The 17,097-nt window shown below is 47.4% G+C and overlaps 1 protein-coding gene across 4 annotated transcripts in view; it reads left to right on the top strand.

The window, feature by feature from the left end:
- LOC138818219 (dynamin-3) overlaps nt 1-17,097 on the top strand; it is a 414,072-nt gene extending 396,975 nt beyond the window's left edge. For 2 of the 4 annotated variants that reach the window (XM_070009221.1, XM_070009222.1), the window contains one exon: nt 7,339-12,163. In XM_070009221.1, coding sequence (XP_069865322.1) covers nt 7,339-7,408 — 70 coding nt within the window. In that variant the 3' untranslated portion in view covers nt 7,409-12,163. Of the gene's footprint in view, nt 1-7,338; nt 12,164-15,884; nt 15,972-16,938 lie in introns of those variants that run through there. The other 2 variants (XR_011369011.1, XM_070009224.1) reach the window with 2 other exon arrangements.

Genomic DNA, 17,097 nt, shown 5'->3' with positions numbered 1-17,097 from the left:
CCTTCCCCCAGGAGAGGCGCACCCTGCACCCCGGGCCTGAGAGCCAGGCTAAACTCATCTAGCCCCACTGTTTTCCTGACTCAGCCCCTTGTGTTACAGTTGTGTGTGTGTGTGTGTGTGTGTGTGTGTGTGTTAGAAAGCTCTAATCCATTCTGCAGACTCTCTACATGACCCAGGGGACCTATGATTTCTTGCCCTTTTAGCACCAAGTTTTACAAACACAGCATTTCTCTCATTAAAAAAAAACAAAAATGCAGACGGCGGCGGCGGCCTCGGAGTCAGAGGCCGAGGCTGCGTGGCTGGGAGCCCCCCGCCCCCCGCCCCCCGCCACGGACACGCCATGCCAAAGTGTGGTTTCTGCGCCAGTGTGAAAGACTCATTTAGAAACAATGGTCCTTTCTGAGGGGGAGAATGACCTCTGGGCTCACGGCAGCCGGCCTTCTCTTCCCCTCTGCTGTGAGAGTCCGTGGACTCAGCCGGGCGCTGCGTCCCACTGGTGAGATGCGAGGCCGGGGCCGGGCCGGCCAGCCCCACGCCCCCCCCCGTGTGTCAGTCACCCACGCAGCCGCGGGCTTGCTCCCTGGCAGCAGTTTCTGTGTACGCGCGCGCTTTCCCTCTTTGGCCCTGGCTGTAAGGCATGTCAGAGCTCCTCCTGCTGGAATTCTTGGGCGGACTGTGATTACTTCTTTGTCTCCATTTTTGCCACTTGGACTCAGTGCCAGCTACCACGTGGTGGTTTAAAACCGACTGGCCAGCCACCAGGTCAGGCGGGAGATGCTGCCAGCACCGCGTCCCAGCCCCTTCCAGACCCACACGCTCTCTCCCTTAGGGTTAAGACGGTTCTTAAGAGGGGAAACCTGCACCGATCCCATCAGTGTTTCTGATCCATAGCCTCCCTCTCTGAGGAGAGGTGTGAAGTCCCGGCCTTCTGGAGCAGGGCTGTCAGGCTGGCCGCTGTCTCCCTCCCTCCACCCCCTTGTTCCTCCCCCTGACTTGAGATGACGCAGGACTGGACCGCTAGGACCGCCAGGACCGCCTGACGCGGAGCTGGTCATTCCCAGCTCCTCATTCCTGGTCTGTCCTCCTTCCTCCTCCCTTTCCTGAAGCCTGGGGTTGGAGGAAGGATGGAAGGGGATCCGAAAACGCTCCACTCGTGGCTTGCGGTCCACAGGAGCAGACTTCTGTGGCATGAAAGGCCTGGGGGCCTCTTTGATGGACAGAGGGGGAAGGGGACAAACGGAAGGGAGGGAAGGAGATTAGTGGAAGGACGCCGCTCAACTCCAGCCATGTGCTCAGAAGCACTGGAAAACCTGCGCTTCGCCCGTCTGTACGGTTTTCTCACACTGTCTTTTTTTTTTTTTTTTAATGCTGGTACTAGGCTTGAATGCAGGGCCTTGTGTTCTTGCTTAACTTGTTCATTCAAGACTGGCTCTCTACCACTTTAACCATGCCTCCACTTCAAGCTTTTTGCTGGTCAATTGAAAATAAGAGTCTCATGGACTTTTCTTCCAGGCTGCCTCAAACCAGCATCAGATCTGAGCCTCTTGAGTAGTTAGGATTACAGGTGCAAAGCACCGGCTCCCAGCCTTCCTGTGTTCATCTTACCTTCCCCTTCTTTAAATATTGTTTAATTCCTTCTCCTCAGCATCTCTGATATTCAGCGATATAGTGCAGAGGTCAAACCATAAAAAAAAATTGATCTCCAAAGTAATGCCTGTAACTTACCTGTTTTATGACTTCTTTAGGCTTAGCACAGGAATAAGACAAAGATCTTTTTCTTTCTTTTTGGCTTTCCTTTGCACACAGTCTTTCCTATTCCTGAAGTGCTAGTCCGCTCTACTTTCTCTGTTGTCTGGGAGTCTGCTGACTTCCCCAGCCTCCTTCCAACTCCAGACAAGGTCTCCAAGTACCCCTGCCACCCCGGAAGCATAACCCAGTCCCAGCCGAGGGCTGCCCCGGTCCCCCTTCACCTGTCTCCATGGCTACCATGCATCCTAATGGACAAGGATTATCTTTAATTCTTAATGCAATGCCTTGTGCAAATATGGGGTTATCGAGAGAAAGTACACACAATGAGTTCACTTCATCAGACTCGGAATTAGCCCCAAACAGTGCACTTTACCAACCAATGTAAACACACTTTCCCATCCTCGTCTATAAAATTATTGTCATAATGTATTCACTGAACAGAGTCAATTGTGGATATAGTGGTACAATACCTGTGGGGAAAATCTGTCAGATGTTTAAAATAACGTAAAGAAAACATGATAGAGGGGGCTGGGAAGGTGGCTCAGTGGTAGAGTGCTTGCCTAGCATGCATCAATTCCTCAGCACCACATACACAGAAAAAGCCAGAAGTGGTGCCGTGGCCCAAGTGGTAGAGTGCTAGCCTTGAGCAAAAGAAGCTCAGGGACAGTGCCCAGGCCCTGAGTTCAAGGCCTATGACTGGCAAAAAAAGAAAGAAAGAAAAGAAAAAGAAAGAGAAAGAAAGTGTGATAGACTATGAATTATCTTGGAGACTAAAATTATATAAGATATTACATGCTTGAATCAAATAAAAATTGTAGATGATTTTCTCCATATGTTCTTATTTCAAATTCTATGAATTAATTCATGCTTTCCTAATGCTATGCATTATAAAGTCATGGGTTCGTTCTTACATAGGAAAGACATGCCAGTTCTAATACGTACCAAGGATCATATCCCTTTAAATAGACTCCAAGTCTTATATTCTTTCCAACATCTGCTGCAAACTCTCCTCAGACAGCCTGGACTTGGACAAGATTCTTGAAGCCACAAAAGGCCAGAAACACTGAATATACCCTGTAGTATTTTTGGTCATGAATTACACGTTATGGCCTTCCATGTGGATTAAAAACATTTTTCTGAACTTAGCATCATGCCCTCTAGATACATAGAATTTATTGAATAATTGCTCAAAATAAAAAGCAAATTACAAAGACAATGCTGAAAGCTAAAATACTGTATCTCATAACTCTCTTGTTTTCTTAAGAGTAGACATGCAAAAGAGGAGCAGAGGTCCCGGCTCAGTTTATCAGAGGTGCTCCTGCAGGGTGACCCTGGGGTCCCTTCGCTCCACGCACCACAGACCCCCTGCCCGGGACCCTGCCCGGTGCTGCTGTGGACAGGCAGGGTGTCAGTTCCCGGGAGGCTGGGCGTTTGTCCCCAGTGATGTCTGACCTCAGATTTGCAAAGAATGTGAGAATTAAGAGGATCATGGAGAAGATACTTTAATTCCTAACACTTGGGAAACTGTTCTCATTTCTTCCTCTTTCTTTGTCTGTTTTCTAATAAATGGACCAGATAGATCTAAAATGAGGGATGCACCTTTCTTCTAGTGGTTCATCTGACAAAACTTATCATAGGAAGGGGCATTATCAACTAGATTAAAAAGCTGAGCAACTTGGCATCAGATGCTCGTAGCTCCTTGAAACGGGACATGTGTCACTTCCCCATAATCCGAAATGTAAGATATCTTTTGAGACAATTGTCTTTGACAGCTTCAATTATGTTTTTTGTTGTTTTGTTTTGTTTTTGGTTGGTCGTGGGGCCTGAACTCTGGGCCTGGGTGCTGTCCCTCAGCTCTTCAGCTCAAGGCTAGCACTCTACCACTTGAGCCACAGCGCCACTTCTGGCTTTTTCTGGCCTATGTGGTGCTGAGGAATCGAACCCAGGGCCTCATGCATGCGAGGCGAGCGCTCTGCCACTGAGCCACCCTCCCAGCCCTTCATAAGCGCTACTTACGTTTTATAAGTAGAACATTCTTCATATTGAAGCAACCCTTGGCATTCCCTTTTTGTCTGTACAGCGCTCCGCTCTCAGTCACCTCTGCAAGTGTCAGCCTAGGTTTGGTTTAATTGGGGTCTACTACATTGAATTTTACACTTGCTTTCTCTAAAGATGAGAATTTAAAGTGCATATTTAAAAAATAAAATGCATATTTTGTCTATACCATTTCATAAGCAAATACAAACCTCCCTAAACAAAAGGTTGTTTTGCTGCTTGTGACTCACAAGAAACCTACAGTACTGTAGTATCTTGGTATCTACAACACGACCCGTGCTTAATTCTAACCCCCAAGAGACACCCGTGGGCATCTATGGCCAGTGCTTCAACCTGCACAGATTCTGCTCTAGCATTTTCTTTTTCAGTCTTACTTTGTCTGTCTTGCAAGTGACTTAACTTCCTAACAAGTCAGAGTTCAGATCGTTGGCTTTGCCCCAGAGCCTCGGGCCTCAGAGCATGGTTGTAGGACCAGCACACGGGTGTCATCTGACACTTAGAGCAATGTCCGGCTCCATCAGCAACTCCGGACGGCGCCTAGAAACATGTTTACACAAGCCCCACCCACCCCGGGCATTGTGCAAGGTGCAACTGGGGAGCCCTTGCTCAGACCCTCACGCTATCACTACCCCGAAGAGCACATGCTGGCCTGGGAGTCACAGACTCTCGGTAGGGAAGGAAAGAGACCGACCTCAGTCTCGCCTCCCATCCCAAGCTAAGGAGGAATAAAGGCAAAGGCAGAAAGGTCAAGCCGGGTGGGAAACCCATACCATGCAGAATTTTCTAGACCCACCCCTCAGGCTGATAGAGCTCACCCCATGAGCGCTCAAGACCAGCTAGCTCAGAGAACGGATGAAATTGTCATTGTTCTAGCCTTAAAAGAGAACTAGCGAGAGGAGAAAAGCAGCCATGCGCGACACCTCCTCTGTCTTATCAGGAGGCCGCGCTGCCTCCTGAGCCACCCACTGCGGCACAGCCACTTTCCCACTCACCCAGCCATAGTCCAGAGGGCGCGTAATGGCCCGGCCCTGCAGCTACGAGCAGTTTCAGTGCCACATCTCTCCCTTTGATTTGGAAGCAGAAACGCGGCTCTTCTGTCATAACCATAAACCTCCCACACACCACATAGTGTTTCAATAACTACTAAATGATACAAGATGCTCTATTTCAATATAATGGATTATTTAATGAAGCCCATCGCTAAACAAAGCAACTGAGGAAATTTGGTACAAAACAAATAGCTTTGCTTTGCCCAAAACAAACTGTCTTGTGAGGTGAATTTCTTTGGAAACTCTTGGGATGAGTTAGGACCTAGACCGATGAAATGGCCTGGAACAGTCCACCTTAAATGTGTTTCTGGTGTTGGAGTTGGCAAACATCTTAGCCTTGCTTATTAAGAAACCCTGAACAATGGGCTGGGAAGGTGGCTCAGTGGTAGAGCGCTTGCCTTGCATGCCTGAGGCCCTGGGTTCGATTCCTCAGCACCACATAAGCAAAAAGAAAAAATCGGGAAGTGGCGCTGTGGCTCAAGTGGTAGAGCGCTAGCCTTGAGCTGAAGAGCTGAGGGACAGTGCCCAGGCCCAGAGTTCTGGCCCCACGACCGGACCCAAAAACAACAACAAAAAGAAACCCTGAACAAGTTAATACTTCTCTTGAATTTCTCTCTAGTAGAGTTCCTCATGCAGATCACTGTTTTTATTCTTCCAGAAATAAAATAACGCTCATTCCTTCCAGTAATCATATAAGTACACAGATAAGGTCCTCTAACCCGGAACTGCGCATATTTCAAAGATGTCTTAACCATTTGGAAATGTTATTTTTATTTACTTGCGCACCACAGCGCTACGCAGCGCTTTTTCAGTGCCAGGCCCAAAGGATGTCTTCTTCGAGGACCCGAGCACTTCAGTTCTCCTGATTTATGTATTTGGGGAAAATACTCTGAGCCAAAGATGAGGTTAAGTTCTGGGGTATGGCGGTGGAGAACCGACCGCAGCGCTGACCCGCAGCAGACAGCTGGCCTTCGAATCCCTTCCCTGGCCGCGCTCTGCCGCTGTCCCTCCCCAACCCAGCAACATGGCCCAGGGATTGAAGAGGTCAGGGATTATTCGCTGATTTCCGTTTCTCCCTTCCTCGTCCCTACCACCGGCTACTTCCCTCTACTCTCATTATTTAAGGTCTAGTCTTGTCCACTCACTATGGATCTAGATCCTCTTATCATTGATTCCAGTGCTTGTAGGCCACACCGCAGATCGCTGCCCTTTCTTTAACCACACTACTTGGAGTTTTTGAGCATCTCGGACAGTACTCCTGGAAGTCATAGGATCTTGCTCCATTGTCCCGGTTAAAAGGCAGAGCTACAGCTTCAAGCACAGCACAGCAAGTCCAAGGCCACCGCTTGCGCGTGGTTGTGGGGCTGCGCTCACCCGACACCCAAACTCACTCAAAGCCAATTAAGATCGGTCCTTCCACAGTGCAGTTGCAGCCAGCGCGTCTCGCGAAACCCAGGCGCCCTCTCCCTGAGTCTCCTCACGTGGGAAAGCCGGGTCTGAAGAACCAAGCCTAGCAAGGCGTAGTGGGCTAGTGAACTACAATCCAACCTCTAGGCCACAGGGATTCAACTTTGAAGCATTTCCTAAGTTTCTTCTTCTATTTTTCTTGTTCATCCAAGTTGGTCAACTCAGTGCTTCTAAACAGAAAATTCTATGACATGAGAGTAATATCTGGGAGGAGTCTTTTGAAAAAAAAATCACTGGAGAGTCTTGTTAAAAAGGAAGATTTCTATTTGTGGAATCTATTGCATTATTCCCAAGATACTGCCTGTGACGTGTGGTGTGCACACGCACACACAACCTCACCTGCTGGGGGAAACATGGGAGTTCAAGGAGCATTAGAGGGTAATGTTGAAAGTCTCAGTGTGACACTGAGTTATCCGGAGTTCATCCGCTAGCACGAGCATCACTGCCCACCAGAGCGATCACGCTGAGCGCCGCTAGCACCACAGCCGCGACAGGAGCAGTACAACCAGAGCTGCGGCTCCCCCCGAACCTGTTCACACTCCTAGAGAACTCTGAAGAGCCTGGGTCTGTCATTGTCCAGTACTCCGCAGATCAGCAGCAAAGTACAGAAGAGATTGGAGAGTGCTGCTGCTTAGTGCAGCGGGGGTACCACCGACGCTGGACACAGAGCGGAGGACGGACACGCCCGGGAGACGTTGCAGAGGAGCAACTCAAACGCCGGTGTTGTCTAAGACTTGCTGGAGAGGGTAAAGCACAACGGCTGTACTCTGCCACCACGTCTGCGCACTATGCCCCCGGCGCCCTCCACATGACCCTACTCTGTGTGAGCACTGGGAGTGAGCCCCTGGCTTTGGAGGCAGATGTCCCTGAGTGTCGGGTGGGTGAAAGGTGAGGCGCTGAGGTCAGGCTGTCCCGAGTTGCATGAGCATGCGCACGGTGGCCCAGTCTCGGTGTCCTGGGGACAGTTCTGTGCTGTTCTGCTTGGATTTTGACCTGTCTCTTTCTCTCCTCTTTCTAGCCGGAGACCACCCCCATCACCAACTCGTCCCACTATAATCCGTCCGCTAGAGTCCTCCTTGTTAGACTAAAATGAAGTGCCTGGTGTCCAACTAATCACTAATGAGTTAATGTGAACGCAGCACACTGGCAACCATTGCCGCACACCATGAGTAGCCGCATTGTGGACATCGGTAGGCAAGTAACCAGTTTTACTAACGCATTCATCGCTCATCCTCATGGCTCATGGTCTGTCTGTCAGACCTGTAGGGGCTGACCCTTGAAAACCACTGCCCCCAGAGAGGCTCCTGTGTCATTCTGCCTGAGGTAGGGGTGGAGCGCAGCCCTGCGTTTGGGTTCCATTTGCCTACCCTGACCTATGTTTGAGATGACTTTGGCCAAGCGTTGCTGCATATCCTTCAGAAAGGAGCTCCTGACAGAGTTGAGATCATGAACTTAGAGCTAATCCATACGTGTTTTTCTCCTGCATAGTTTAGGATGGCAACTACTCCATAATTACGTAGTTAGCTCCTATCCTAGCCCCTGTCCTTCCTTATGTTCATAAGACTAGTAGGAAGCGATTTCTTTAGAGGAGGATTCCTTAAGTATACAACTTTTCCGGAAGCACAAGGTACTTTGCAAAGGGAAAAATCTGCATGGTGTGCTCTAGAGAGCTCCCCACACCAGTGCGCGTTGCTTCTTGCTAAAAGCATATGCAACAATGCGTTAAGGTTGTTTAAGAAAGCAAGTCAGTAGATTTGACTAAAGTTCAAAGCAGCAGCAAAATGTCACATATGTAAAAATGTCTGAAAAGTATAACCTCTTTATTCCCTTCTATGTTCGACTCCTGGTTGGTTAAAGTGAAGGATGACAGGGAAACTTTACTTTTCCCAGTTGATCTAACTTTTGATATGGCTAACTATACTTTCATACTAATTCCCATTTATTCTTGTCATTAACATTTTTAAAGAAAAAATTCTTTCCATGTTAACCCATGATTCCCTGGTATTATTTCCTTGTAAACACACACACACACACACACACACACACACACACACACACACACACACACACACACACACACACACACACACACACACACCCCAAAATGGGTTTGGTGTATGTCTCGATCCATTATAGGCTCTCTTTAATCTTCAAATGCACTATAAGATACTTATATGATACTAACTGGAAGAATGACTTCTATGATCTGAAGAAGCCAGTCCATCATACCATGGCTCAACAGCCTGCTCCTGTCTTTAAAGAGGTAGCACTTCAAAGTGCCTATCTTACTGAGAGCTAAAGCAAATTTGCAATTTCTGACATTTCTACAATTTAAAAGGACAGTTTCACCCAGAGGTTAATAGTTCAGGCATGAGCTAAGTTCTGAACTACCTAGGGCCAAATGATTAACATGTAGGAAACAGCCTGAAGCCAAATGGGATTTTGTCTGCTAACTGTTCCCAGACAGCAGAGCAAGGCTTCCACTGAATCGTGGGGTCACCTGACATTTATTTCATATTCTACAGAAGTAAATCAGGTTTTACTAAGTGCAATGTCTCCCTTTGAGAGCAGCAAACATGATTTGTAGGTTAACCTATCTTTAATTTCCTGTGTAGTTTATACCCAAAGCAGATACCCATAAAGCACGAAGTAAAGACTTTCAGCCATTATTAAAAGAGAGCTTGCCAAGTGGAATGGCATTGTGTTGAACCCGTCCAAAGGTCACAGCTAGCCACTTACTCTTGGCAAAAGTCGGAGAATATATGGTTTCCAAAAAGGGTATTTCAACTTTTAAAGTTAAAAGGGATTGTAGAAAGAACATTACTACTCTTAAGTCTTCTTGTGTCTTCAATGGGAAAAAAAAGTAACTGTTTGTGAATGAAACCAATGCATAAAACACATATTGTATTTTGAAAACAGTGTCACAGCTAAGTGGAAGATGTTAAGTAACCATTCCCACAATCTGCTGTGAGGACTTTTCATGAAATGGCCTCGGTTTAGGCTCCCTTTCCCGCGTCCTTCGAACTCTCTAAAACAGGCAGCTCACAAATTGCATAGTGCAGAGTTTGGCTTTGTGCTAATGGTGGTTTCGTATTTTGCTGTATTTCTGAAATTTCCTTCTGTTAAACAACACTATTGTGGACACCCACTGGGGTGTTCTCTGATCACACAAACCAATGTCCAATGTCAGAGAACACTGGAGGTTTCCTTTCTTTTTCCCCACTGATCTTTATGCAGTCATAAACAATGGTGTTGGTGTTTGTCGTCCTGGGCTTTTGCTTTTTGATTACATTCCTGCACATGCACTCTCCCAATTGTCTCTCCTCATGGGCACATTTTTGTTGTGTGTCAAACTCCCATGAGGAGTCTGAGAGAACCCAGCCTCTCCCGGAGCTCTGGCCTTCCGCACTGTTCTCAGCTTGCCGTGGCGCGTGTGCTTTTCTGTGGAAACGGAGGGCCAGTGTGAGGGGCAGTGCACAGCAGCCCCGGCATGGGAACGCAGCGTGAAGAACCGCGTTGCTCTCATGGCCACCGCCTCCCTGCAGCTGGTGGCTCTGGCGCTGCCCACACAGTCGATGGAACGCTGTCTTGTCAAGAACAAAAACATCAGTGTTTTTAGGATTATGGACAATTAAACGCTACGTGCTGGACAAGTAAATCTAGTTTTGTTGGCACATGCTAAATCTTGCCTGAACGTTGATTAATTGGAATAACCACTTCCTCAATTGTGGACAGATTACAGAAATAGCATTGATTTAGAACAGGCATATTGCATTTCTAAAATCACCTGCCAAGAATATCCTTCCAAATCTTGCTTTTAGATGTGTGTTGTAACATAGAAGAGCAGTAAGTCTGATTATTAGCAGATAAAACTCATTCTATCCCTAATCATCATAATAAAACCAGTTCCTGTGATGCATTGATAAACCTTCTGAAGTTAGGGTTAAAAACTAGTCACTAGGTTAACACTGTGACTATTTAGGATAGACTATAGCCATAATAGTCAAGACATATGAATGGGACCTAATACCAGTATGTGATAAATGCTGATGTTTCCTGTGACAACACGTTTGCTATGCATGGCTCTATGTACACAGCATATACACAGTAAATTCGTTGCTGTAAGTGTGTGTACTTTGTGTCCCTTAGTGTATTATGCCACACGCATAGGGCTAGAAGTATAGCTCAGCCATAAAAGCACCTGCCTATCAAGTGCAAGGTCCTGAGTTCAAACCCCAGCAAAGCCACAAGCATGAGTGGGATTGTATGTGCACTGTGTATATACATACATATATATTATGGGTATGTGTCGGTGTAAATATCTATGTAAACATGCTCAGCATGTCTGTGAGTGTGAGCATGAAGACGTTTTTAAACCTTACTAATACAAGAGATAACTTGGGAGGATCTGCCATCACACATGATAACCGTGGGTGGTTCACACTCATAATGTACATGGTATACAACCTTTCCTACTTCTAGACTGCACTCAGAGAGGCATAATGCTCATAATAACCATGACCACAGGTAATGTCCACAGCATTTGTACTGAAATCCACAGAAGGAACTGTTGGTTAGTTTGATAAGATGTCTAAGATCTGTAAGCCTGCCTTTGAGATGCTATTTAGAATTATAAATTATTTTTGGATTGCTGAGCTGACTCTTACAAACAGCCAAGTTGTTCTATATAGTAATTTCTCTCTACAGTAAATTCAAAAAAAAAAAAAAAGACGTACTGAGCAATGTAATAAAAGTAGTAGCTATTTCTGAGTAAAATTTCTAATGATGCAAGAGAGAAGTTACTTCTTAGAGGTAGGTTTCCCACTTTTTTGGGTAAATTTTTTTTATTTGACAAAGGCTATAGTTATTTGGCATTGACAGGAATCTCCTTAGAATTAAGAATAAAGCCCAAATAGTAAGTCTCTGAACTATTGTACTCAGCGAGATCAAGCCGTGAGTCTCCCACCATCTCCCACCGGGGGACTCCTCGCAGGGAGCTCGGCGTTGGCTGTGGGTAGAACAGGTCGCGCAGACCTTTCTCCAGAGCGCTTTGGTGTTTTCTAGGTAGTTCAGCCGTCTTGTCAAGGTGATACGTTTAAAACCGTGTGGTGTTTTGTACGTGAAACCCTAGGAATATTTTTGGGAGTGTGCGCCTTGCTACTTGTGTGTGTGTGCACACCTGTACCAGTGTGTGTGTGTGCACACCTGTACCAGTGTGCGAGTGAGCGAGCGAGACAGAGAGAACTCTAGGAAGGGGGAGCCCCCCGCGCATCGCGAGACCTGGCCACGCCGCCCGCCGGTGTCATGGAGAGGCCTCCCGCGGCTCTGGTTCAGGGCTCCACACAAGGCGCAGCCCAGGAACCCCATTCTTTTTCGTCCTTGCCTTTGTTTCCTCCGCTTGGCTCCTTGTAGAACGTGTTTAAAACTGTGACAACACGTACCCCACTCCCGGGTTGGCGGCTACCCGTCTGTAAAAGTCGTTTCTCTGCGCCTCCCGGCCCACCGGCGCTCCGTGACTCCTCCCCATGCACAGCGCTCCTCCTGCTCCCTGGTCTACCTTGCCTTTCCCCCCCTGTTCTGAATCAAATTCTGTTTTTTGCCTTTGTATGAAGGAATTGTGTACAAAGCAGACTCTTGTTCTCTGTGTGGACTGTGATTGCTGCGAGCCGGCTGCCACCTGCTGTCCGGGCACTTTGGGGCGCTCTTAATGGTGCCCTGTGGGCTTTCTGAATGGAAATGAGCAAATTCCTAAAACTTGCATCGTTCCTGAAGGTCACATGGACCTGTTGTGAAAATGTGAAATTGTATTTCTGAACCTGAAATAAATTATAACATTTGAAGGACCCCTCCCATTTCCTCATTCTTGTTTGTATATGTCTAAACCTAAAACCTGAGAGTTTTACATTTTTATACTTTGCTCAATTTGGTCTAAACTTACCAAAAAGAGAGAATGGTCGCATTGTGCGCGTCTGTCGTTGAAGAGGAATGTGTGTTTTGAACCAGGGCCTTGAGCCGGCGCGGCAGGTGCCCCACCACTTGAACCACATCCCCCGCCTACTGCTCTCGTTTTTCCAATAGGGTCTCACTTGTTTTTCCTAATCTGGCTCAGTCCCCAGTCCTTCCACGTATGCTTCCTGTGATTACAGGCCTGTTCTACTGTGCCAAGCTTCTACCCGTTGAGATAAGGTCTTATGAACTCTTTGCCCCACCTGCTCTGAACCCCTACCCCAGCCCCCAGCCCAGCCCCTGGGTGTTAAGATTGCAGGCGTGACCCACCATAGTTGGCCAGAAGATTTTTTGGTTTTTTTGGTCGGTCATGGGGCTTGAACTCTGGCCTGGGTGCTGTCCCTCAGCTCTTCACCTCAAGGCACTCTACCACTCTGCGCCACAGTGCCACTTCCGGTTTTCTGGTGGTTAACTGGAGATAAGAGTCTCACAGCCTTTCCTGCCCGGGCTGGCTTTGAACCACAATCCTCAGATTTCAGTCTCCTGAGTAGCTAGGATGACAGGCGTGAGCCACCAGCACCCGGTTTGGCAAGATTTTTAAAGGAGAAAATTAGACAATTCAAAGAAAAGAGAATAGAATATTTCCTCCCAGTTTGAAGGAATGGTCGGAATAGATTGAAAAGGGACAAAAACCTGGTTCCTAGATGATTGGACGGGACGGTCTATGGGACACGCCAAGTGCGCTGGGAGAGCTTGTAAAATGCCCTGAAAGTAGGAGAAGGAGCGCTGGGCCCCCAGACGCTGGGCCCCCAGACGCTGGGCCCCCAGATGATGCTGGGCCCCCAGATGATGCTGGGCCCCCAGATGATGCTGGGCCCCCAGACGCTGGGCCCCCAGATGATGCTGGGCCCCCAGACGCTGGGCCCCCAGACGCTGGGCCCCCAGACGCTGGGCCCCCAGACGCTGGGCCCCCAGATGATGCTGGGCCCCCAGGCGCTGGGCCCCCAGATGATGCTGGGCCCCCAGACGCTGGGCCCCCAGACGCTGGGCCCCCAGAGGGCATTTCTTATAAAGCATAGCTGCCCACCCACCCGGATGCGTGCCCTCTGGAAACACCAGGGACAATGCGCCCCTTCAACTTCCTCTAGTACCAAACGTGAGTGAATGTTCACTATACACACAGCCTGCCTTGAGTTTCCAGACAGATCTCTCCATCGCAAGCGTCTTGACGATGGTCCTCATGAATATACATAATCCCAGACTCTGCCATCCAGATACAGAAGGCAAGAAAGAGATGAGGGGAGACACTGATACCCTTCCATGATCAGAAAATACCTGTGTTAATGCTCTCTTTCCTGTTCTCGTTTCCCTCTCCATCTCTGCATTGACCTATCTGCCTGTGTTCCATGATGCATGTGTATGTTCCCACACCGTCGAAGGACCCTTTCCCCTGAAATTCCACGTGAGGGCCGTGCTGTGACTCACGTTTCATCTCAACTGCATGATTCGCAGTGTTAGTAATAGCGTCTGAGTCATGTCTAAGGAGAGTTACCACAAGCAAGAGGTTGGCCGGGGAGGGTGTAAAGGAGTCAGCAAAGGGTTTTAACTGTCCCGTTTTCATTCATGTTATTAGAACAACTCTCCCATCCGTGCAGATAGCAGCACGACATCCCAGTGTTTCTGCTGTAACCTTTCAGTGTCACCCAGCAATGCATCTAATGTGTGGGTGAATCAAACTTGCCCTGTGTTCATCGCAGACGCGGCCAGGATTGCCATGTTTCCAGTCATTTGCATGTTGCTCTTCCACCATGGCTGTCTCACAATTAGAACACATGCAAAGATACTGGCTAGAAGCACAGCCTTAATTCCATTTCCCAAATGTCTAAGGGATTTCAACAAGTTATACACACACACACACACACACACACACACACACACACACACACACACACACAAAGTAGTAAGAGTTCCTGTTTTAGGACAGTCCCCTGGGAGCACTGGGCTTTGAAGCAGTACCCGGATCCTTGGACAGGAGATCCAAGAGGTATAAAGGCGGCAATAAGAGACAAACACCGCAAGTGTTAGTGAACCTGGCGTCGGACCCCCTGGTGTCAGACTCAGATTATTTCCTACTTCCTTTCTGCCATTCTCCAAAACAGAGCTCTGTTGAATTGACTGCATTTCCTTCATCAGCTTTTTGTGATGGAAGCGGGGAAGCAGGGTGCTTTCGAACTAAGATCAGCAGAGTGTAAGTTAGAAGACCTTACCGAGCCTCGGCTCTGGGATATCTCATTACCTAAAGTGATACACAAAGCAAGCAAGCAAATAATGTTTTGTGAGATTCTCATGGAAGGGAACAAAGCTATAAGGAAATCTTTCCAGAATCTTTCCAGGGATCTTTCCAGAAGAATGTCACCGTCAGGATAAACTGCAGCACTGAGACAGAACCAAGAAAATGGGGATCATTCACCATTCTTATTAATAACCACGTTACAGACAATTCGCATGATCCATGTGAAGAGTTTCCTGTCTCTTTACCTTAGTATTTGGGGCAAGCAACTTATAAAGTTCTTTTTCAGAAAGTTTGGGAAAATGTAACCTGAAATTATAATCTACATTAGGTAGACTTGCTTGTCTGGTGAATTCATTAGCAACTCGGCATTCCAGCTTTTATAGTGGAGTAACAGCATGATGTACCTTTGTAGTTGTACATGTAAAAAGCTCCAATATAATGCTGCCAGGCGCCGGTGACTCACGCCTGTCATCCTAGCTGCTTAGGAGGCTGAGATCTGAGGATCACAGTTGGAAGCCTGCTAGGCAGGGTAGCCTGGAAGTCTCTTGTTTCCATTTAACCACCCAAAATCTGGAAGTAGGGCTGTGGCTCAAGTGGTAGAGCACTAGCCTTGAGGGAAAAGCTGAAGTATAGCTCTCAAGCCCTGAGTTCAAGCCCCGGTACTCGCACAAAAAGGTAACATAAAAACTGCAGTGTGATCAGTTAATAACATGCGGCACTTGGGGGGAAGAAAACAATTTCAAAAACCCAGACTGCTGTGGTGAACTAGCTAATCCATTGATAGCATCGTTTGGAAAGTCAAGTCCAAGCTAAGTAGAGACGGGAAGAAGGAGCTGTCCGATGGGAGGTCGCCCTGTTGCTGGATTAGAACGCCAAGCCAGCTCCCCGGGGAAAGCGCTCGATGGCCCCGCCCCCACCCGGCTGAGGCCATTAACCATTCACGTGTTCTAGCTGGTTTACTGGGCAGGTGACAAATCTCCTTGAGCCTGACAGAAACTTCATGACATTCTCTTCATGAAAACACCAGGGATCCCCATTACCTGGGTGTCACAAGCTAAAGACAGAAAGGTTAGGTACTAATCACAAGGGCCTGGTTGTTTAATGGAGGAGCGGTCTCCTTGGTGTAGCCAGCTAAATGCACTGAAGAAAAATCGGTCTTGGATTTAGGGGAAGACACGATCATTTTTTTGAACCACAGTTCAAACAAAAAAAAAGTCGGTCATTTTGTCTCCATTAACTTCTCTCTCTCTCTCTCTCCCCCTGCCTCTCTCTCAGAAGATTAAAAAAAGAAGTGTTTGTTTTGTTTTTGCTTTCTGTTTTTGTAGACCTCATTGCTCCACTCACTGACTGAGGTGAACCGAGTGTGTGGGACACCGGGATGATAGCCACAGTGAAGCTCCACAGAGAGCAGGGTATGACCCCGCCCGGGGCTCTGACTTGCTGTCCCTCCCCTGGAGCTCCTGACTGACGCAGTTAGGAGGAGGAAATCAAAGCATAGATAGCCTTTCTGTGAAACCAATGGGACAAACCTTGTTTGGCCTGCTCTTTGCCTGCTTGCCACATCTGACTTCACACACCGTGGGCCTGACCAGATCCTAGCCACGCTCACAATATGGAAAAAAAAATCCAACAAATCAGCTTTTATTTGCCCTGGACCCACTTCAGAATAAGTGGGAATTTCAGCTGAGACTAGTTCTCAAACAGGGCAGAAAGCCCACCAACCCCTGAGATCAGCACAGATGAGCCCACCACCCATCCCCGGAGGCCTGGCCAGGTGATAGACACATCACCACTAATCATCTGGAGCAAGTCTATATTTACAGATCATGTTCTGTAAGATTTCCACATCATGATTGCATTTCCCACTTGATCTCTTGACAACTTCAAAATTCCCACACTTAAAAAAAATTCAGCCTTCAGATTTCTAGATCAGTACCCTCCCCCTCTATGGAGATCTCACAACACTTATTTAAGTCTTTGGAAATAAATGTGTGTCACAAGGCCAGGGCTAGGAGTCCAATAGGCTAGTTTATAAAGGTGCTCGGGCCTGGGTACAAGTCAGAGGTCTCTTACACGTGATTGCAAGGATTTATAATTCCATGGTGTGAAATGGAGGAGTGTTCAGGAGGCTCAAATGGCTCATGTCTCGCACGCTGCTGGTGACAATACAATGTCTTGGAAACTACTAACTTTGCTCTGTGATAATATTCCTTCATTTCTCCTGCATGCCTGCCTGCTTCTTTTGTCTGGTTTGAATTGGATTTTGGTGGGATTTTTTTGCATGTTATTATTTGTATTTATTTTCTAACGTAAACATTGTTTGCTTCCTCCGAATCTGTGTTTTTCTTTTGTTATTTTCTTTTGTTTTGTTTTTACTAGGCGACCCCCTCCTGCAGTTCCAGGAAGACCATCCTAACCCCATCATTCACCTCCTTTTCTTTCCAACAACATTGTCTCTCCATGGTATTTAAGAGCCTTTTGTTTGCACAATATGTCATATGTACATAAAGAACTTTTATTTTTGATCCATATCTATAA

The sequence above is a fragment of the Dipodomys merriami genome, unplaced genomic scaffold (genome assembly GCF_024711535.1).
Source record: "Dipodomys merriami isolate MVZ:Mamm:240054 unplaced genomic scaffold, mDipMer1.0.p SCAF_72, whole genome shotgun sequence".
NCBI classification, from domain to species: domain Eukaryota; kingdom Metazoa; phylum Chordata; class Mammalia; order Rodentia; family Heteromyidae; genus Dipodomys; species Dipodomys merriami.
The sequence above is the reverse complement of the archived record's forward strand: the minus strand, read 5'-3'. Positions and strand labels throughout refer to the sequence as shown.